General features: G+C 45.7%; 1 protein-coding gene across 1 annotated transcript in view; it reads right to left on the minus strand.

The window, feature by feature from the left end:
- LOC137384515 (sodium-coupled monocarboxylate transporter 1-like) overlaps positions 1-23,636 on the minus strand; it is a 143,058-nt gene that overhangs the window by 89,765 nt on the left and 29,657 nt on the right. The window contains exons 6-8 of the mRNA XM_068058653.1: positions 12,176-12,243; positions 5,516-5,670; positions 4,928-5,068 (exon numbers count right to left, since the gene is read on the minus strand). Coding sequence (XP_067914754.1) covers positions 4,928-5,068; positions 5,516-5,670; positions 12,176-12,243 — 364 coding nt within the window. The remainder of the gene's footprint in view (positions 1-4,927; positions 5,069-5,515; positions 5,671-12,175; positions 12,244-23,636) is intronic.

Genomic DNA, 23,636 nt, shown 5'->3' on the forward strand with positions numbered 1-23,636 from the left:
TGAGGTAAATGGGAATCAGGCGAAAAACTCTCCATTGGCTGGAGTCATACCTAGCACAAAGGAAGATGGTTATGGTTGTGGAGGTCAATCATCTGAGCTCCAGGACATCACTGCAGGAGTTCCTCAGGGTAGTGTCCTAGGTCCAACCATCTTCAGCTGCTTCATCAATGACCTTCCTTCAATCATAACGTCAGAAGTGGGGATATTCGCTGATGACTGCACAATGTTCAGCACCATTCGCGACTCCTCAGGTACTGAAGCAGTCTGTGCAGAAATGCAGCAAGACATGGGCAATATCCAGGCTTGGGCTGAGAATTGGCAAATAACATTCGCGCAACACAAGTGCCAGGCAATGCCCATCTCCAACAAGAGAGATTCTAACCATCTCCCCAATGGCAATAGCATCGCTGAATCCCCCATTATCAACATCCTAGGGGCTACCATTGACCAGAAACTGAACTGGAATAGCCATATAAAGATTTAGCTACAAGAGCAGGTCAGAGGCTAGAAATCCTGAGGTAAGTAACTCACCTCCTGACTCCCCAAAGCCTGTCCACCATCTACAAGGCACAAGTCAGGAGTGTGATGGAATACTCTCCACTTGCCTGGATGGGTGCAGCTCCAACAACACTTCATAAGCTCGCACCATCCAGGACACAGCAGCCTGCTTGATTGACACCCCATCCACCAACACTTACTTTCTCCACCACCAATGCACAATGGCAGCAGCGTGTACCATCTACAAGATGCACTGCAGCAACGCACCAAGGCTCCTTAGACAGCACCTTCCAAACCGGCTACCTCTACCAACTAGAAGGACAAGGGCAGCAGATGCATGGGAACACCACCACCTGCATGTTCCCCTCCAAGTCACACACCATCCTGACTTGGAACTATATCGCCGTTCCTTCACTATCGCTGGGTCAAAATCCTGGAACTCCTTCCTAACAGCATTGTGGATGTACTTAACTCATATGGACTGCAGCGGTTCAAGAAGACAGCTCACCACCATTTTCTCAAGGGCAATTAGGGATGGGCAATAAATGCTGGCCTAGCCAGCGACGCCCACATCCCAAGAGCAAATAATTTTTTTTAAGTCCCTCGGGAATGAGACTGACTTTTTTCCACTCCGGGGTTGTGGGTCTTTAGGTAACTGAATTCTGGATCCGCACACTCTGCCACAGGTGGGGCAGGTGGTGTTTGATGATGCGCGTGGATGGGATGTTGGAATTTCCAAACGCTCCTTCTGCTGCTTGCGCTCGGTCACTGCCTGGGCATGTCGATGTTGTTCAAACAGGCTGGCACCTTCGCGAATGCTTCTTCTCCATTTTGGACAGTCTTGGGCAAGAGATTTCCACAAACCAGAGGAGATGTCACATTTTTCAGGGAGGCTTTAAGGACATCCTTGTAGTGTTTCCTCTTCCCTCCTGGTAACCTCTTGCCCTGACAGAGCTCGAAGTAGAAAGCTTGTTTTTGGGAGTCTTGTGTCAGGCATGCGGACGATGTGGCCCAGCCAACGTAACTGACTAGCCAGGACCAGTGTCTCGACACTGGGGATATTGGCCTGAGAGTGGACACTGATATTGGGGCACCTGTCCTGCCACTGAATTTGCAGGATCTTGCAGAGGCACCGCTGGTGATATCTCTCCAGGACTTTGAGATGTCTGCTGTACAGTGTTCATGTTTCCAATGCATACAGAAGGGCAGGTAACACAACGGTCCTGTCGACCATGAGCTTGGTGCCAGATTTGAGGTCTTTGTGTTAAACACTCTTTTCCTCAGATGACAGAAGGCGGTGCTGGCGCACTGGAGGCAAGGCTGAGTTTCATCGTCGATGTCTGCCCTTGCTGAGAGGAGGCTCCCAAGGTATGAGAAGTGATCCACATTGTCCAGTGGTTCGCCATGGATCTTGATAGTCGGGGGCAGTGTCGCACGCGGGAGCAGCCTGATAGAGGACCTTTGTCTTCCGAATGTTTAGCTTAAGGCCCATTCTTTCATATGCCTCCATGAATGCATCGACGAGGGTTCGAAGCTTGGCCTCTGAGTGTGCACATATGCAAGTGTCGTCAGTGTACTGCAGCTCGATGACAGAGGTTGAGGTAACCTTGGTTCTGGACTGGAGGCGACGTAAGTTAGTTACCCGCTCGTCCTGTAGGGTATATTTACTCCGGCAGGGAGCTTCATGGAGATGAGGTGGAGTGTTGCGGCGAGAAAGATGGATAAGAGCATTGGTGCGATGACTTGACCCCAGCTTGCACTCGGATTGGATCAGTGGCAGATCCGTTGGCAAGAATTACAGCTTGCATGTCATCATGCAGCAGGCAGAGGATGATGATGAATTTCTCAGGGCAGCCAAATTTGAGGAGGATGTTCCATAATCCCTCCTGGTTGATAAAGTTGAAGGCCTTTGTGAGGTCAAAGAAGGCCGTGTATAAAGGTTGCTGCTGATCCCTACATTTTTCTTGGAGGTGTGTTGCTGTGAAGATCATGTCCACTGTGGCTCTTGATAGACCGAATCTACATTGTGAGTCCGGTAGGGGCTCTTCAGCCATGGGGAGGAGGCGGTTGTGAAGAACTCTTGCGATGACCTTCCCTGTGGCAGACAGCAGGGATACCCCTCTGTTGTTACCACAGTCGGTCTTGTTGCCTTTTTGAAGATGGTCACAAATAAGGCATCTCAGAGATCCCCTGGCATGCTCTCCTCCTTCCAGATGAGGGAGATGAGTCCATGTATTTGTGTCAAGAGTGCCTCTCCGCCGTATTTTAGAATTTTGGCGGGAATTCCGTCTACGCCGGCAGCCTTATTGTTTTTTGGCTATGGGATGGCCTTTTCAATCTCATGTTGGGCTGGGATTGTATTGAGGTTCTGGTTTATCTTTCCAGAAGAAGGTGTATCCACCACCCTGTTCCTTGAGCTGGCCTTCTCCTGCTGGCTGTGTCTCACTTAGGGCAGCGATATCAATGTTGTAGCGGTGGAGTTCTCGGACTATGATAGCGGTGCGACATTCAGGTCTGTTGCTGCTGGGGTTGGCTGGACCATGACCAGTGGGAAAATGAAGTAGGTAAGTGGACATGGGTTACAACTCTACCAAAGACAAAACAAGTTATGGTCTTTGTGTTGTCGCTTCCTATAACAAGTAAAATCAGAGTAAAGTATTTTGTGAGGTGGATGCCTGACAGTTGGATAGTGATAAAGGTTATGACCTCTGTTAGAGTTCCTAGATGAAATCTATAAGAAAGGTGATCTGTTAGCTATCAGCAATTGTCGGAATTTGTTAAATTTTGGAAAAAATATGGTCATTCCATGGAAGAAAATATCATGGACTTTAACAGATTGAATAATAGGTTGATGATGTTCAATTTGGGAATCCCTGGGTCAGTACTAGTGTTTAAGTTACAGAATGGTACTAAGATGTCTCATATGGACAGGCAACCAGTTCTAACTGGTGTTCAGTTCTTGGAGAAGGAGACTGTTGGATCAGATGTCTGCTGCCTTGAAATAATTCCTGGGAAAACAGTCATTTCCTTCAGCCTTCATGGAACAAATGAAACATTCCACTGTGACACAAAGAATAGAAGACTCAATGACGAACAGATTTTGAAATAATCAGATACCGGATACAGGTGTCAATACAGTGGAAGGATTAAAAACAGGCAGAATGAGGATGAAAGCACCTTTAGCAGATCTGGCTACTACAGCAGAAGACAAAGTTGGAATGACAATAATGGGTGAATGAATCCCAGGAATGCCTAAGGAACATTATAGGTACTACAGTTGTAATTCGAAATATCATTATGCAGTGAACTACCCAAAGGGATGAGGCAGGATCTTTGAAATTACACACAACAAAGAGAATTGGAGGACATAAATGAAGACAATGACGATTCCGAGCAAATTATATTGGTCACAAGGAGCTTTAGTCCTGTGATGAACTTGTTGTTCGCAGACTCCTCTATTTATGCAGTATTGGATAGTGCTTGTACTCCAAAGGTACATGGGACAGATTGGTTAAAATAATATCTTGATTCATTAAGTAATGAGGATTGATGCAAGGTAAATTAAGCAATATAAAAGTACAACACATTGAGATCATTAAAGAGAGTTGTAATTCCATGTAAAATAGCTGAAGTAGGCCATCTTATAAGTACCGATATAGTCTCTAGTGAATGAAACTTCATATGGAGCATGATAAGGCAATTATTTTTGGGAAATCAGTTGATCTGCAGGAGGCCATTTGGCCCTTAAATCCTGCTCCACCATCCAAAATGTTCACGGCTGATCTTCCACTTCAGCTCCATCTTCCCACACTATCCCCATAGCCCTTAATTCCAGTTGTACCAAAATAATCCATCGACCTCTGTCTTGAATGCACTCAATGACTAAGCATTCACAGCTCTCTGAGAGAGAATTCCAAAGCTTCACAACACTTTGGGGGGAACTTATCGTGGAAGCGGGGGTCTTGATGTCTGGAGAAACCAACTCCAAGATCCCCATGTTGCCTCTTCTATGGAAGGCCCGCCGAATTTAGTTCTCATCAGGCACTTAAGTGGACAGTGGTGGGCCTTCCACAGGATCAAGAACCCCGTTGCTGGAAGTCCCGTCCTTGCAGAGCTGTCGGCCAATCAGAAGCCGGCAGCTGCAGCGTCACTGCGGAGGCAGTGGCTGATGCTGCAGGTGCACCTACTGGAGGCCTAGGAGCATCACTGGAACCAGGCCTCCGGTAGGTCAGGGCGGGAGGGGTCTTGCAGGATGGGGATCGCAGGCGAGGGGAGTCAGCAGGAAGGGAAGGGTGGGTGACTGTCAGCGGGCCTCCCCCTCCCGATGCCGGGTCCCTCGTTCAGGCACTGTACAATCGATATGTAGAAATTTTGATACACATTCTTATCTAAGAACTCAAACTTGGATTTTAATTACATGATAACTTACTTTTTTGCTTCATTTTCACTCTTACAGGCTAGGTATCTTTGTACCTGTGCTTGATTACAACTATATGTTGCTGTCCATCCAAATGTGCCTCCTACTAATATAGTCCAAAATGTATGTCTTCTCCTTGGATCAGGGTCAAAACTGAAATAAAAATATTCCCCAGTTACTTAACCAACTACAACTTTCTTATGGAGTTGATTTTTACACTACCCACCTGACAAAATCAGGTAGTGTGCAGTTAAAAACAAGCAGTTACTTAGTTGCTCAGATTCCAATTGTTCCAATTTTAATCTGCAGGGTTCTAGGTGGAAAAGGGGACTGCGTAAAGCAGGTGGGAGCCTCATGTATTTATGCACATTGGGGTCCTATTACATCAGTAGGACCATGATACAAATCAAAATCTCCATTCCACTCTAGCTGCAGTAGTATCACATGATGGATGAAATTTAGGAACTTTAAATAGCCAATTTAGATGCAAGAAAATCCCAATTCTCATGGATATGACTGTGTATCACAACTGTGCCTAGGTCTCACTAACACTCCACTGTAACCATTCCTTTCACCAATAAATATGTCAAAAATACTCACTCTAAAAAATTAATCCGGCCACCATTCTCAGCAATGTTCCAAATCTTTCCAAGCCCTCCAACATAAATTGATCCCTGAATCAACACAGTCAGAAGGCTAATCACCATTATACAGAGTTGGAATACATCTGTCCACACAACAGCTTTGATACCACCCTGAGAGGAAATTACAAATAACAACAGATTAAAAGCAATGGCCAAATGAGAGGTGATAATACTGAAAAGAGCTGTACACTAGCTCTTGATTAAAGCTATCAATTCAATCACATCTTGTCCTATATGTCTCCTGTATAATTGAAGTATATTTAAGCTTTGAACAATTTAAATTGTGAGCTGATGATTGACAGAGACTGATGATGAGAGACTGTGGTCCAGAATCTCTTCAGAGCTGCTCACACATAAGTGGGGCTTTTCACTACACTTCCAGTGACATTAGGTGGTTGAAGGAAACAGACGAGTTGAGCCGTACAGCTTATTCCTATGTTGCAATTTCTAGGTAAGTTGTACAGTGTTTAAGTGAGTATGCCACTTACAAGCAAAGCTTATTCACCTATCTGTACTATTCCCAATCTCTAATTACTTCTGCCATTCCTGTTTTGAACCAGAGCAGCAGTTTTTAACATCACTACTGACTAAATTGTTAAACTGTCAGATTATTCCATTGGCACACATTAGCTGGATAAATAATCTCTGACAGAAGCTTTATCTTTTAAAATCATGGATCTCATGCCTGGAAGAGGAGAGTAGACTGTTAAATTTGAACAGAGCTTCAAATCCTACATTCTAGCCATTACTAAAACAGCCTATTTTCATTTCTGCAACATTGCCTGCTTCCACACCTTACCTTAGTGCTGCCAGAACCCTCATCCTTACCTTCAACATCTTTAGGCTCAACTATTACAATGCATTACTCACTAGCTTCTAAGTTCCACCTTACATAAATTACAGCTCATCTAAAACTCTGCCTCCCACAATCTGTTCCACTCTGTCCCATTCTGTTATTACCCATGTTCTCAACAACTTCATTGGCTATCCATCCGTCATCACATCCTATTCAAGATCTATGACCTCATCGACAAGTCCCTCTGCAGACCCACCCTTCCTCTAGCCACTTCTGACCCTGAACACTTTACCTAAAGCTCTGTACTTTGTTAACAGGATTTTTTCCTTCAGCCAACTTCCTTAACTCTTCTCTCTTTGCTTCTCTATTTTACAGTGAAGTATTTTGGGAAGTTCTATTATTTTTAAATTGCTATATAAATACAAATAGTATTATTAGACTTGGCAGTTGGAAATGGAATTGGAAGCTAGAATTGGTGGAAGTGACTGTGCTGACAGTAAGTGATTCCAAGCAGGAAAAATGGAGGAGAAAAGATAAGCAAAGTTGAGAAGTATGCATTCCAGTAAAGCAACACAAGTACCTGTGATGTTGAAAACTGCTACAATAGTATGAAATGACAACGTCAACAGAAGGAATGGAAAGATCATTGCTGAATGATAGTGTTTAAAATGCAAAGGATCTGTGCTTCCAAGTGAAGACTGTAATTTCCAGTTAAAGCCATTAGTCCTCTAAAGACACTTTTCCTTTGGGTTAATACTGTTGATTGCAGATCATCACAATATGGCAATAAACAATACTTTGTAAAACAAAGCAAGGAAACTTTGGATACCTGATGTTGTCAGTATTTAACAGCCTCATGGGTCTCACAACCTGTCACTGGTCACTTAAATGTAAAACAATGTAGCTGGATTCTCCCATTTTTTAAAAGTTAAGTAGGGAACCACTGAGGGCTGATGAAGCAGCAGCACCAGAACACCAAAGAAAAGCAGGTTGATGAGGATATGGGTGATAACAGTAGGGAAACAGTGTAAGCCCCGAATTCAAAATCAGATTCAAAGGGCTGAATTTTACCAGCCCCTCGACGCCGTGGCGGGGGCTGGCTGGTAAAATTCTGCGGGGACAGGCCCTCCTCGACCCCCAATGTTGAGAAGGGCCCATCGCATATTACCGGCAGTGGGGGGGACCTCGGTGCAGAGCACAGCGCACTGATAAAATTCAGCCCAAAGAGTCTGATAGTTCAGTATTTACTGCACTCAAACTGCAGGTTGCAGACAACCTACTTCTCAGTACTATATCCAGAGAGAGAGAGAGATTGAGTTGGTTCTGCATATGGTGGTGCATATTACAGCGCTACCTTGCCATACCAGCCACCACACATAGCGGGCAAATGGCATTCACACAAGCGCCCGACTATAAGTGGTGGGAACTATAATATATTTTGGGAGCAGAAGTAAAGAATGTGAGTACCCCAATGTTAAGATGCTAAAGGGTGTGGATAGAGAGGCCTCAGGATTCAAGTGCATAATTTCCTGCAAATGGAAGTACAGGTAGTTAAAGCCATAAAAAAGGAGAACATTATTTAAATGGAGAGAGATACAGAATGCTGTGGTACAGAGGGATCTGGATGTCCACGTACATGAATCACAAAACGTTAGCCTGCAGGAATAGCAAGTAATTAGGAAGGCAAATGGAATGTTGGCATTTATTGCAAGGGGGATGAGTATAAAAGTAGGGACATTTTGCTACAACGGTAAAAAGCTTTGGCGAGACCACACCTTGAGTACCGTTTTGGTCCCCTTATTTAAGGATGGATATACTTGCATTGGAGGCAGTTCAGATAAAGTTTACTAGGTTGATTCCTGGGATGAAGGGGTTGCCTTATGAGGAAAGGTTGAGCAGGTTGGGTCTATACGCACTGGAGTTTAGAAGAATGAGAGGTAATCTTATTGAAACATATAAGATTCTGAGGGGACTAGCCAATGTAGATGTTTCCCCACATCGGGGAATCTAGAACTAGGAGAAGCAATTTCAAAATAAGGGGACTCCCATTTAAGACAGAGTTTAGGAGGAATTTCTTCTCTCAGGGGGTCGTTAATCTTTGGAATTCTCTTCCCCAGAAAGCAGTGGAGGCTGGGTCATTGAAAACATTTAAGGCTGAGTTAGACAGATTTTTGATCTGAGGGGCATAGATTTAAGGTGAGGGGCAGGAGGTTTAGAGGGGATTTGAGGAAATATTTTTTCACCCAGAGGGTGGTTGGAACCTGGAACGCATTGCCTGAAGAGGTGGTGGAGGCAGGAACCCTCACAACATTTAAGAAGTATTTAGATGTGCATTTGAAATGCCATAGCATACAAGGCTAGGGGCCAAGTGTTGGAAAATGGGATTAGAGTAGGTAGGTGCTTGATGGCCAGCACAGACATGATGGGCTGAAGGGCCTGTTTCTGTGCTGTATAACTCAATGACTCTATGACTCTAAGGGAGTAAAGAGATATGGTGGGGGGGGGGGGGGGGTGCAGGCAAGAAAGTGGAGTTAAGGCCACAAGCAAATCAGCCATGATCTTATTGAATGGTAGAGAAGGCCCTAGCAGCCAAATGGCCTACAGCTCTTTTTCGCTGGCACAAACACAAAAGGCCTCCTTTTGTGTCACAAATTTCTATGTTTTTATGTTTCTGCAATGATTAATTTGCATAAAACATAGGTTAGGCCACTGTTAGTATGTGTAGTCATAGTCACCCATTAAAGAAAGAAGATTAACACTACAGAGAGTGTACAGCATTGATTCACCAGGATGATGCCACAGATGGGAAACTATAGTTAAGAGAAGAAACTTGAATCACTGGGACTATACACTGGAGCAGAGAAAGTTAAGAGAAAAATTAATGGAGATTTTCAAATTTTGGTGGGTTTTGATAGGCTGAATAGGGAAAGTCTATTTCCTCTTGAACAGCCAGTAATGAAGGGTCATCAATTTAAAATTATCACTAAAACAGGGTAGAGAAAGATTAAAAGAAATTTCTTGCATGTGTACAGTCTTAATCTGATGCTACTAACATGTTAATGACTTGTGGGATCTCCTAGATCAAACATTATGTATTGTGACATCATGGGTAATTCCAGGTCATACTGTATGTTCCACGATATCGTGAGGAAGTGTACATAGTGTGCAGCCACATAATGGAAAGTCCTGGGTCATACAGTTTGGTGTTAAGCTCAAAAGTTTCCACAGAAATGTAAATGTTCCTAGTCAGTGAGTGCATATTCAAGTAAATCCAGAACAAAAGCAAAAACAAAGATAATTCCTTCAGATTATACTGTTACTGTTCCATTTTAAATTCGCAGGATGTTGGGCTAGGTACAATCCCATATCAACAAAATATAATTCAGAGATATTTTAGGACATGACCCAAAACAGGGTCTCGCATCTGACAGTGACCTAGGTTATCCTCTTCAATTCTGCTTCATGACATCCTTACAGCAGAATGCAGATAGAACAGACATAGCCTGTGCAGCTACCAAGATAATAATAGAGCACACCATTAGTATCTTGAAGATGTGCTTTAGATATACAAATTAAGGATGCCTTACAGTCGATCATCAAAAATCGTCATCTGCTACATGTCCACAACTTTGTTATTCAAAAGCAAAAAAGCCAGCCAAAGATCAAGGTAGCTGCAGAACCACCAATTTATCTAGAAAACTGGAAAACCAAACACTCATCCAAGAATCATTCAGATAAATGTGCAAGTTACCCCTTTAATTCTGCTGTCTAAATGACACTAAAAAAAGTAATTCAAAGCACTTTCTGCAACACTGTCCTCTCCACTTCAACCAATTTAATGGCCATTGATTGCTGTGTAGTTAACTTAGTTTAAATGCAGTGCAACAAATTTCTAATAAAAACAAGAAATGCTGGAACCACTCAGCAGGTCTGGCAGCATCTGTGGAAAGAGAAGCAGAGTTAACGTTTCGGGTCAGTGACCCTTCTTCGGAACTGACAAATATTAGAAATGTCACAGGTTATAAGCAAGTGAGGTGGGGGTGGGGCAAGACATAACAAAGGAGAAGGTGTAGATTGGACCAGGCCACATAGCTGACCAAAAGGTCATGGAGCAAAGGCAAACAATATGTTAATGGTGTGTTGAAAGACAAAGCATTAGTACAGATAAGGTGTTAACGGATTGAATATTGAACAGCAGCAAGTGCAAACATGAAAAAAAACAGTGGGTAAGCAAACTGAACAAACTAAGACGAAATGAAATGAACAAATTTATAACCTACTTTCTATCATGTGTGAGGGATGTTAGTACTTTTCCCCATGATGGAAGGAATAAGTGTACTGGACTTTGGGGGAAGATGATCCTTTACCTCCTTGTATTGATTAACAAGATTGTCCTACAACTGAATGCAGCTATTCAAGCCATTTAAAAGAGCATCAGCTGTTGAAATAATGTGACCGCTCAATTGGCTAACATTTGATGCAGACTTGAGCACTTACAAAAATGGAATGCTAAGCAAATCATATACTCATCTACCTCGGAAAATAACTCTCAATTTGTGTACCAGCAGGAATTTCGAGACTGTAGGGATGAGAATTAGAAAAATAATGTAAGAGTCATAGAAAGATAATGGGTGGAAGAAAAACAGAAAGACAAAGAAAAGACAGAAAAATTACAGAGAAACAGAAAATATTTTTGTAATATTTTTGACTGTGAGAAACAACAAGGGAGATCAAAGTAATTAAATAAATAAAGATTTGATAATTGGAAGTTTTTATCTTCAGTTTGTTAAACTTCTACTCTTCATGGCAAACTCATTCTCTATTTGATTCAACCGTATAATAGTGCATAGAGCAGAAAACGATATCAAACTTTCAATCATAATTGCAAGTGCTTACAGGTGAAAGGGAAGCTCACTATCAGTATGTAAAAGCAGTGGATTCAAAATTTCATGGAATGTCCAATGTATTCCAACAACAACTTGGAGGGGAGAAAATAAGCCAGGACCCAAATATGCTACATCTTGACCATATTCGTGATCTTTTTGTGGTTTAGTTAGAGGGCGAAGCCTTCAACCGTCCCTTAGAAGGTCACTGATGTGGAATGGGCAGGACCAAGAGTAAGTCTTCCAACACTCTGAGTTCCCATATTCTCACCCTAACTGTGTTCTAGTGGAAGATTATGGCCAGTATATCAATGAAGGGCAGAAGTGAGCTACATTCAAGGGGGAATTGTTTTGTTATCTGAAAAGGAAAAACGTGCACGGATATGGGGAGAACACGGGGGAGTGGCACTGTGTAAATTGCTCCTTTGGAGAGCCAGTGCAGACACAAAAGGTCGAATGGCCTTTTTCTGTGCTGTAACAATTTTGTAATTCTGTGTCATTCAGATTCAAACTGGCATTCTGACACAGACCACCAAAGATTCCAAAATAATTTTTGAAATAAATTTTAATACAGCCCTCTTAACAAATGCCACATGGAAATATATTTTAACAAGGAACCACGTTACAAAGGGAGCCGCTGGGCAATGTTGTGATTTTCAGGAGAGGACCCACTACCCCCACCCCCACCCCACCCCCCACACCAGAACAGATAAGTCATGCCTGTGAGGCAAGGCAAAAGCATAAGATGTGCCCTAATGGTGCAGATGCCAGCTAACCCCATGTAAATTAGATGAGATTCCCCCCTAATCCCTCATACTCCTGGAGAGCACCAGGAGGTCTTATCACAGCAGGATCAGATCCCATGGAATTTTGGGACCAGCATCTCCTAACATCATTGATTACTGACTCTAGAAATATTCAAATTCAGTTTTCTTACTAGTGCTGTATACAGTGTACACACAAGCGCTGTTGTTACAATGGAAATCCACAAGTTTACTCCAGTAACTGAAAAAAAGACAATTGGAAAAAAAGTTAACATTTAAATGCTGATTGATTAGTATTTGCTGTAATTGGAAAGTTGAAACTAGCAGTAATGTAACCATTTTATATGAATGCCACAAATTTACAAATACTGTGCTAAAATTTAAGCTATGTTGCCAGCAACTTCTTACATGCAATCAAGACACTAATTAACAAAGGCTTCTTACGATAACAGACATAGGACCAAAAATCCCCAGCTCCTTCGGTATACTTGCACTATAGCTTTGGCCTGAATCAGTCAGGAAGGCAGCAAGTACGGCCAGGGTCAGGATACACCAATACCAGCCTAAAGTCAGAATTCCTGATTGGACTGTTGGGAGCAGAGCCTCCAAACAATTTAAATGTGGCTATTAGCATAAAAGGTGGAAAGGCCAGAGCAGGGATTCTCTATCAGTATTCCTGCTTTCCTGGCCTTCAGAAAAACCCTTTGCAATGCCAGTGGAGGTACAACTTGTGAGACCAGGGGCTAAATTTACAGGTCCCGCCAGTGGTGGGAATGGAGGTAAGCGGGGGATGAAAATACTGGCGGTGGGCAGCGTGCCGGTTTCCTAGCACCACAGAGTTTCACCAGGGCAGGGAGAGGGTATCCACGAGATCCCACCTGATCCATTGAGAAGGCTAGTTAACGTTTTTAAAGGCCTCATTGGGAGCTCGTTAAGGGGAAAGTTGCAATTTTCATGGGGGCGCACAGGCTGCATACACTGGGCTGGATTTTGTGCTGGAGGCAGGTCTCCTGGCAGCGGGCCGAATAGATGGGAGGAACCCCACCTCTGCCATTTTCCGTGAACCCCCCACCCCCAGCCCCACCACCTGGAGCAATCCTCCCGTCTTTTTGTCTCAAAGATTTAGGACACAGGATCCCATTCCTTTAAAGACTTTAAATGGACGGGGATCCTGCTTCCAAGAGCTGTTGCTCAATCACAGAGCCGGCAGCTCAGCAGTATTGGCAGCGCCACCAGAAGCAGTGGCCAATGCCACTATTGCAGAGGCTTTGGACCCAGGCCCAGCAGTGGAACCACGGACCAGAGGTAGCTGAGGCGGGTAGCCAGGGCCAGTCTGGAAGGCCCCGGTGAGCAAGTTGAGGTGGTGGTCATTCAGTCCAGGGGGAGGGGTGTCCCAGGTGGTAAAGTTGTTCCCAATGGGTGTCCTCCTTGGGCTACAAATTGACAACGAAGAAGGGATTCTCCTCCCAAGCCCACAGGGAGAGTGCCTCATCTTACAAGGCCTCCTCCTCATGCAGCAGAGACCCCCCCCCCCCAGCTCCCTGCCGCTGGTAAGATCCCAGCAGCGGTAGGAAGAGGCCCTTAACTGGCCTTTAATAGGCCACTTAAGGGCCTCAATTTGACTTTGGGCAGGAAGGCTGTCATCTGCCTATCCTGCCCCTGAGAAAATCACTGGGTGATGGGGAGACGACGGGCCCTCCACCCCGCCACCCATCACGATCCTCTGTGCCTCCTGCCTCCAATCCCGCCTCGGGGTAGGGCCTGTAAAACCCGGCCACTGTCTGTGGCAGATCAGCTGAATGGAGGTGGACACACAGTGAGGAGCCAGTTATGGTCACCCCAGGGAATTAGCTGGGCCCCATGAAAGGATGAACGGTGCAGAGAGGGACTCAGCCATTGGGTAAGAGGTGCCTTCAGCTCAGCGACAGTGGCGAGGAGAGTGGGCAGTAAGCACTCAACAGTGTGGGGGGGGGGGAGGGTCGTCACCCTCCTGACATCACTGGAGGTTAAGAGGAGGGGGCAAAGCAGCTAATCACAAATGGGGTGGGGCCACCTGAGTACAAGGAAGGCTGCAGCTGGCAATGGGACCACGACTCTCAGATTTCAGATTTAGTGGCAAAGAGCAGCAACACCCTTAGCAGAAAGGGCAGACTCCTGGACATCAGGAGAGCAGTGGAAAGGGACTAGGGGCAGGAAGGACACAGAGGCATACCCTCAGCATTGAATCTACCAACAGAGACTGAGCTACCTGGAAATGACTGAGAATCAGTACCGCACTGTGACTCTCCAGGCAGATGGTCACACATTTGTGCCCTCATTGCCAAAAACCTCATACCTCGCGGCATTGCTCAGCATGCCCTGCCAGTAACTGTGTCAAAGTCACTGTGGCCTTGAACTTCTTCACTTTTGGCTCCTTCTGAGGATCAGCTGCAGACCTTAGTGGCATCTCGCAAATGGCTGCATACCACTGCATCTCGCAGGTCACTGATGCTCTATTAGCCAAAGCTGGACAGTACATTCAATACCAGACAGACACAGCCTCACAGGCACAGAGGGCAGTGGGTTTTGCTGTCTTTGCTGGATTCCCCAAGGTGCATGGCATCATCAATTGTACCCTTGTGGCCACCAAGGCACCAAGTACCGGCTAATCAAATTCATCATCAGGAAGGGCTTCCACTACCTCAATGCTCAGCTGGTCTGTGACCACAACAAGAGCTTCCTCCAAATGTGCGCTCGCTTTCCTGACAACTGCCATGACTCCTTCATCCTCCGCCAGTCCGGGCTGCTTCGGCTCTTCACTCCACCAACCCCTGCAAACTCCGCCAATGGAATCTAGGGGACAAGGGATATCCCTTGAAGAGATGGATACTCACTCCTCTATGAGAACCCAAGATAGAGCCACAGAGATGCTACAACTGCAGGTGTCTTCTCATAAGGACCACCCTTGAGCAGGCCATTGGGCTTCTGAAGATGTGGTTCCAGTGACTGGACCAGTCGGTTACGCCCTGCAAAACACTCCTGCAAGGGTCTCACTCATTGTGGTGGTCTGCTGTGTCTCCATAACATGGCCCTCCAGAGAGGGGTGCAACTTGAAGAGGATAAGGTCCTGGAAGGACTCAGCTCGTCAGAGGAAGAGGAGGAGCAGGACATGGAAGAGGAGGAGGAAGAGGAGACAGAGGGGAAGATACACAACACCGAGGTGCCCCAGATGCACAGGGAAGTGGCGGGACCGGCATGTGTCTCGAGGGTCTCTTCAGGATGCCACCAACATCAGGGATCATCTGACTCAGGCATTTTTGACTGAGTACCTCGGACCCAGGAGGAACGGTATGCTATGGAACTTACTCTGAACTTCCTGTGCTAACACTTCCTTCGAAGACGCAGCCTGGAACATGTAAACTCTCACCACCAATGAAGAATGCACATATGCCTAGAGGTTTCACCGTCACCGTTGACAAACCCTTGCTCTCCTTCACACTTCATACCCCTTTTCTTGTCCTACCATTAATAAAAGGAGCTCACACGTCTGGCTTCAAGTGTCAATAGTTACATTGTGCTCATAAAGGAAAACAGTGCACAGTTACAGGAAGAAGACACCCGAGTGACCCACTGAGTGCTCTGTGCGATGAGGTGGCCTCCATGCTTGGCCACTTCTATGTGGTGTTCCCCTAGTGGCCGTGGAGGAGGTAGAGGCAGCCTGCTCTCTTATCTCTGCCTGCAGCTGAGATGCACGCGGCAGTTGTCCTTGTCATGGAGGTGCACGTGGGGCATTTTCAGAAGCTGCTGCACCTTAATCATTGTAGGGATAGCCTCCGCCACTGGGTCCTGTTACACAGATGCTCCCTCGGGTGGCACCCTCACCCTCCTCAGTGACTGCCTCAGCCCTTAGCTAGTGCACCGGATGCTTGGAGGGGAGCACCAGCTGAGGCACAACTGACAACTCCTCCAGACATCCCTGCGCCTTCAGCACCACTGACCAGTCCATGCATCCTGTGTGCATCAGAGCACAGTTCCTGCATGCGCTCCAAGTGCTGCCACATATGGCTCTCCATGAGGTTGGCCACTCGCAATGGAGGAGCCCATGGGCTCAAAGCCCTGAGCAGTTCTGGCACACATGAGCTTGACGAACTCCTCCATTCTCTGCCCATGACCCAGCACTGCCTCAGGGAACTCTGACATGTGGGAGCACATCTGCTGCTACTGGTCTAGGTAGTGTCCTTTCCAGTGACTCCTTCGGCCCTGCATCTTTGTCCAGCTGAGCAGGGCTGTGTCTGTCCTCCATCCTCTGAGGGGACTGCCCACAGCTGCCTCTGCCTCTGGCACCTCCTCCTGCACACTAGTGCCGTGCTGCTCACCTACTGTCACCCTATCTAATCGTGTGTGAGAATCCACCAAGGTGACTGTATCTGCACTGTGGACTATGCACTTGTAAGGTATGACAGTGTTTCTTAGCGTTCTATTGTTGTTGCTCTCAGCCCGATGGTAGGGCACCTGTGGGAGACACAAGAAGACATCATGAAAACCAGCCTTGAAGAGCAGAAGTCTCTGTAGTGCTGAGGCTTCCCACTGCAACTCAGTGTTTGGTATGCTGTCAGATCAGCTAGAATGCAAGGTACCCCCTTAATGAGCACATTACTCTCTCTAATCACCATATCCACCACAAATGCCCAATTCGCGATGGCCGACTTCCTCATGGTCCACAATCCTGACATGGCTCCCTCCTCCATGGTTGCCATGGTCAATTTAAATCAGGCCCACACTTGAGCAGTACCACCTCCATCCCCACCCCAATGGCTGCTAATTGGCTGCCAAACCCGTCTCCATGCCAATTAAGGGGCCGCCCCTGTGAAAATCAGGGCCGATGAATGTTTCTCCCCGAGGTGCGGGTTCGGGAGCCCAAAAAGGAAGAGGAGTAGGACTACTCCTCTTGAGAAGCTCTGCAAAGCAGGGTTGCCCTCTGAACAGCAGCCAGATTTGAAATTAGAGATGGATGTTCGGAACGAGTAAATGAAGAAGGCAGTCTCCAGCATCCAAAGGTTACAGATATTCAAGCAATCTTATGAATTCATGAATATAGGCAAGGTAAGAGTAACCATACTTCACCTACTTGTACATGACATTATGATGACTGCATCAAGGGTAAGATTCAGCTGGTTGACACAAATACATACATGGCCATGTTACTGCAGGATAGCTATGCTGTGCCATACTAACGGTTTTCTTGGGCCTGTCAGGAAAATAGTCAGATGGAACTTCCGCCCATCTAGGTGATTCCACAACAGAAGCTGCAATTTCCTGGAGGAGGCCTAATTAATTATGCAAAATGGGTTAAAGGCAAGAATCCCATTGTTGAGTGGTTCCTTACCACAGGAAGGGAGGTAAATCCTGTTTAGCTGCAGCATTTAAAAGGCTGTGGCAGCTTACACAGCCATAAGGTTCTGGAATTGATAAAGAGGCAGAGAAAAAGCAGGAGAAAAGAGAAGAAAATGGTAGCAAGTGGACCCACATCAAAGCTTGTCTGTTGTGGTCAAAGCACCAAAATTCTCAGAAGATTACATGGAGATGATGTTGACAGAAAAAGGCAAGACTATTTGGAACCCAAGACAGGAAGCCCCACAAAACAGTGGTGCAAGCAATCTGGAGGGATGTGAGCAAAGGCAATCATTGCCACATCAACCATCCATGAACGGCAACACAGTGCCGCAAATGTTTTAATGACCTCACCAGCTTAGCCAAGACAAATGAAAGCATGAGTATCCATGCATATCTTGAAATAATACTGCACAATAACTGATCTCCACACTAACCATGATTACTCATGGAGGATGTAGAGATAAGTGAGACAGTTAATATAAACGAGATAATTCACTAAAGCCACCCCCCCTGTCCCCACACACAGCCATCCATCACTCACCCACCATTCCACTGTTCTGATCCTAATTTCTGAGAGCAAGAACGGCGATGTTTAAGTTAAGAGTGAGACAAATGTTGCATAGCCTGTATCTGAAAGCATGATCATTAGAAAATGTCTGCAGACGCCACGGTGACATTCAATTTTGAGTTAATCCCTAGCCTTTCTAGATCTTCTTGTTCTTTGCAAAGGAATTGACCACTGGCAATCAGCGACAATGAAGTGCAATGTGTGGAAGACAACAAATAATCAGGCCTTTAAGTAGGAATGAGGAAAAAGCTCTACAATTTTAGGAAAGGCCCATGGGGAGGTGGTGAAAGATGGAAAAGTTGGATGAGAGGTGTCAGTTACATTGGTAATAGGAGGAGTTGTCTGCAGTACTGTTAGTGGTTGCAACCTTTAGTTATTCAGATAATTTGAAAGTCTTCCTATCATTGTTCACATTGATAGAGGTTTCTCAAAACCTTTGTAGGACCCTGGAGTCAGTGCCAGTAGGGACAGAGTTCTGCAACATCAAGATGATGGCAGATCATCCTTCACCATTTCCACCACCTCCAGTTTGATGCCAGCACCAAATACATCTTCCCCTCACCTTTCATCATTCCATAAGGATCATCATAGTCCATTGTAACAACTCAGATGGCCAGGCAGTGAAGGATAGAACTGAAGCCAAGTCTTTATATACTTATAAGATTTTATTGACAGAGACAAACATTACATATTGTGTAACTTCAACCCTGCGACCACAGTTTCATCCTGCACCAAATGAGCATAGGTGAGTCCCCAATTAATTCCTACCGCCTAAATACAAGTAAACACCCAATTAATATACAATTAACATCCATTCTTCCATCACCCCCAACACCCCACTCCCCTTCCCATGGCACCTTCCCATGCAAGCGTGCGAGATGCAACACCTGTACTTTCACCTCATCCCTTCCCACCATTAATGGCCCCAAACACTCCTTCCAGGTGAAACAGCAATCTACTTGCAGTCCTTTCAATTTAATACACTGCATTCACTGTTCATGATGCAGTCTCCTCCACACTGGGGAGATGAACCACAGATTAAGTTATTGCTTTGCTGAACGCTTCCATTCAGTTCACAAATGTGACCCCGAGCTTCTGGTTGCTTGCCATTTTAATTCTCTGCTCCAGTCCCACTTTGATCTGTCTATTTTTAGTCTTCAACACTGTTCCACTGAAGCTCGACAGAAGCACAAGGAACAGCACCTCAATTAGCCACTTTACAGCATTGGGCACTCAACATCAAATTCAACAATTTCAGATCATAACCATTGCTCCCATTTTTTTCTGACTGCAGATGCTGGCTATGATTCTGCTCTTGCTATTTACACCTGCACTGGACCCAAGTTTTGTTTCTTTATTTATCCCTATTTACTTTGAAATCAAGGATTGGCAGTCAAAACTGTAATTTAACAATGGGCTGTCTTTAAAGAGAAGATAATTCGGGTACAGTCAAGGTACATTCCCACGAGGGGGAAAGGCAGGAAAAACAAGCTCCCTGGATGATGAAAGAGATAGAGAGTAAGATGAAGCAGAAAAATGTGGCGTATGACAGATGTCAGGTTGTTAATACAAGTGAGAACCAGGCTGAATATAGAAAGTTCAGAGGGGAAGTAAAAAAAGAAATGAGATGCAAAGAGAAAGTATGAGAAAAGACTGGCAGCTAACATAAAAGGGAATCTAAAAGTCTTCTATAGGCATATATATAGTAAAAGGGTGGTTAAAGGAGGAGTAGAGCCGATTAGTGACCAAATAGGAGATTTACGCATGGAGACAGAGGACATGCCTGAGGTACAAAATGAGTACTTTGCATTTGTCTTTACCAAGGAAGAAGATGTTGCCAAAATCATTGTGAAAGAGGAGGTAGTTAAGACACTGGATGGGTGAAAAATTGATATAGAGGAGGTATTAGAAAGCTGGCTGTACTTAAAGTTGATAAGTTAACAGGACCAGATCAGATGCATCCAAAGAGACTGAGGGAAATAAGGGTGGAAATTGAAGAAGCACTGGCCATAATCTTCCAATCCTACTTAGATATGGGGTGGTGCCAGAAGACTGGAGAATTGCAAATATCCAGGCTTGGGCTGATAAGTGGCAAGTAACATTCACACCACACAATAGACAGGCAATGACCATCTCCAAGAAGAGAGATTCTAACCATCTCCCCTTGATATTCAATGGCATTGCCATCACTGAATCCCCCACTATCATCATCCTAGGGGCTACCATTGACCAGAAACTGAACAGGCACAGTGGTACAGTGGTTAGCACCGCAGCCTCACAGCTCCAGGGACCCGGGTTCGATTCTGGGTACTGCCTGTACAGAGTTTGCAAGTTCTCCCTGTGTCTGCGTGGGTTTTCGCCGGGTACTCCGGTTTCCTCCCACATCCAAAGACTTGCAGGTGATAGGTAAATTGGCTGTTGTAAATTGCCCCTAGTGTAGGGAGGTGATAGGGAATATGGGATTACTGTAGGGTTAGTATAAATGGGTGGTTGTTGGTCGGCACAGACTCGGTGGGCCGAAGGGCCTGTTTCAGTGCTGTATCTTGAAATAAAAAAAATAAATAAATAAAAATAAATAAATATAAATACCGTGGCTACAAGAGCAGGTCAGAGGCTAGGAATCCTGCGGCGAGTAACTCACCAAAGCCTGTCCACCAACTACAAGGCACAAGTCAGGAGTGTGATGGAATACTCTCCACTTGCCTGGATGGGTGCAGCTCCAACAACACTCAAGAAGTTCAACACCATCCAGGACAAAGCAGCCCACTTGACTGGCACACCATCCACCACCTTCAACATTCACTCCCTCCACCACCGACGCACAGTGGCAGCAGTGTGTACCATCTACAAGATGCACTGCAGCAACGCACCAAGGCTCCTTCGACAGCATCTTCCAAACCCACGACCTCTACCAACTAGAAGGACAAGGGCAGCAAATGCATGGGAACACCACCACCTGCAAGTTCTCCTCCAAGTCACACACCATCCTGACTTGGAACTATGTTGCCGTTCCTTCACTGTCGCTGGGTCAAAATCCTGGAACTTCCTTCCTAACAGCACTGTGGGTGTACCTACCTCCCATGGATTGCAACGGTTCAAGAAGACAGCTCACCACCACCTTCTCAAGGGCAATAGGGATGGGCAATAAATGCTTGCCTAGCCAGCAACGCCCACATCCCATGAATGAATTAAAAATATTACACCCTTGTTCAAAAAGTAGTGTAAGAACAAACCCAGCAACTATAGGCCAGTTACTTTAACCTCGATGTGGGAAAGCTTTCAGAAATGATAATCTGGGACAAAATTGGCAACATCAGGAAAATCTTTTTTTATGTAGCGAGTGGTTAGGATCTGGAATGCACTGCCTGACAGTGCGGCGGCAGCAGATTCAATCAAGGCTTTCAAAAGAATATTGGATTATTATCTGAAGAGAAAAGATTTGCAGGGCTACAGGGAAAAGGCAGAGGAGTGGAACTAGGTGAGTTGCTCTTGCAGAGAGCTTTCTCAGGCACGATAGGCCAAATGGCCTCCTTCTGTGCTGTAGCCATGCCATGATTCTATAACACTGGTTCACTGGAGTATTGTGTCCAATTCTGGGCACTACACTTTATGAAGGATGTGACGGCTATACAGTCAGGCAAGAAAGATTTACTAGAATGTCTGCAGAGATGCGTTACATGGATAGATTGCAGAAGTTGGGGTTGTTCTCCTCAGGGAAGGTTGAAAGAAGATTTGATAGAAGTGTTCAACATCATGAGGGGTCTAGACAGTGTAGATAGGGACGCACTGTTCCCAATATACGGATAGTGATAGATTTCAAGAGGACATAAAATGGTGGAATGGGCAAACACGTGGCAGATGAAATTTACTGCAGAGAAGTGTGAAGTGATGCACTTTGGTAGGAAGAAAGAGGAAAGGTAATATAAAATAAAGGATACAATTGTAAAGAGGTGCAGAAGCAGAAGGACCTGGGGGGGGGGCGTGGTTTACTTGTACAAATTGTTAAATTTGACGGGTCAGGTTGAGAAAGGAGTTAATAAGGCATATGGAATCCTGGGCTTTTTCAATACAGGTGTAGGATACAAAAGCAAGGAAGTTATGATGAACCTTTATAAAATACTGGCCTCAACTGGAGTATTGTGCCCAATTCTGGTCATCACATTTCAGGAAGGATGTGAAGACATTGGAGAGGGCACAAATCAGATTTACAAAAGTCGTTCCACGAATGAGTGTATTCAGTTACATGGTTAGATTAGCAAAGCTGGGGCTCTGGGGCTGTTCCCCTTAGGGAAGAAAAGGTTGAAAGGAGATTTAGTAGAAGTGTTCAAAATCATGAGGGCTCTGGACAGAGTAGAAAGAAACTGTTTCCATTAGCAGGAGTCGTGATCCGAAGACACCAATTTAAGGTGATTTGGCACTTCGATGTTATTTTCTGAATGTCGCACAGGCCTCTCCTGCTTAGTCTACAGCCCGTGTCCTCACAGAAGGAGGGAGCAGCGCGGGAAGTCGGAGGGACATGACATGCATATACTGAGGATACTTTAAAGAAGCCAAATCGTTCTTCGCAGCCCATCCACTGGGAAATGCTTTCATTTGGAAGCGCTTCCACTGCAGACAGTTCGAACAGCTTGTGCTGGGCATCAGGTTATGGATGCCAGCTCCAGCACTGGTATCACCCTTCCATTTTGTGCTGCCCTCTCCTTCTCCATATACCTGAGCAACACACACCATTCTCAGTGGGGCTGCCGGCTGTCCTTTGCCTCAAACCTCCCACGGCCGATGCCCTCCCACCGTCCCTAATTGTACAGTGAACACAGAGGCGGCCTGTTAATTGGTCGCTTCTCCTAAGGTCACACCAGAGGGTGCACTGCTGACACGAGCAGGGTCGGGACCGGGAAATGGCCCCAACGTGCAAAAATCTTTGAAGTGGAGAAAATTCTGGACATTGTATTTATTGGGCTAAATTTTTGCCACGGAGGCAGGAAACAGAAGCCAGGTCTGTTTTTGGATCAGATACCGGCCTTGGGGGAAACTGATTGAAGTTCAGATTTTCATTTGGGGAAGCCCTTAATTGATCTGGAAATGGGTTTCCTGTCCACTTAGAGCAGTGGGGGCAGGAATGGAGGCAGGTCAGATGAAATGTGGGACTCATTTAAACTCCCATGACAGCCATCATCGAGGCTGCTGGTTGTCCTGAAGGAGAGATCTGCGGTTTGTGCCAAAGCCTTCCACTGCACCAGAGTGAAGTGAGATGTTACAGGGGAGCCAGAGGCCTGGTGCCTGGGTCAGGGCAATCCCTTGCTTCATTGATGCTGACCTGGATCTAATGCTGGAGGCCATGAGGGAGAGGAAGATCTTCTTCCCAGAGGATGGAAGGAGGAGGTCACCTCGTCATGCAGCAGGGCCACCTCTCTGTTCATCATCTCCCTCTGCCTCCTCTTCCTCCTCCTCTCTCACTTCCTGCTCCTCCCCTGATGAGCTGTCTCCTTCAGGGCCTCATTGTCCTCAAGATCCCACCTCTCTGGAGGGCCATGTAATGGAGAGTGCAGCAGACCACCACAATGACCAAAACCCTTCCAGGAGGTTATTGGAGGACACCACCCAACCAATCTGGGCACCAGAATCACATTTCAGAAATTCGATGGCCTGCTCATTAGTTGTCCTACTGAGCAGGTACCATTGGTTGTATCGTC

Source organism: Heterodontus francisci, chromosome 26 (assembly GCF_036365525.1).
Source record: "Heterodontus francisci isolate sHetFra1 chromosome 26, sHetFra1.hap1, whole genome shotgun sequence".
NCBI classification, from domain to species: Eukaryota; Metazoa; Chordata; class Chondrichthyes; order Heterodontiformes; family Heterodontidae; genus Heterodontus; species Heterodontus francisci.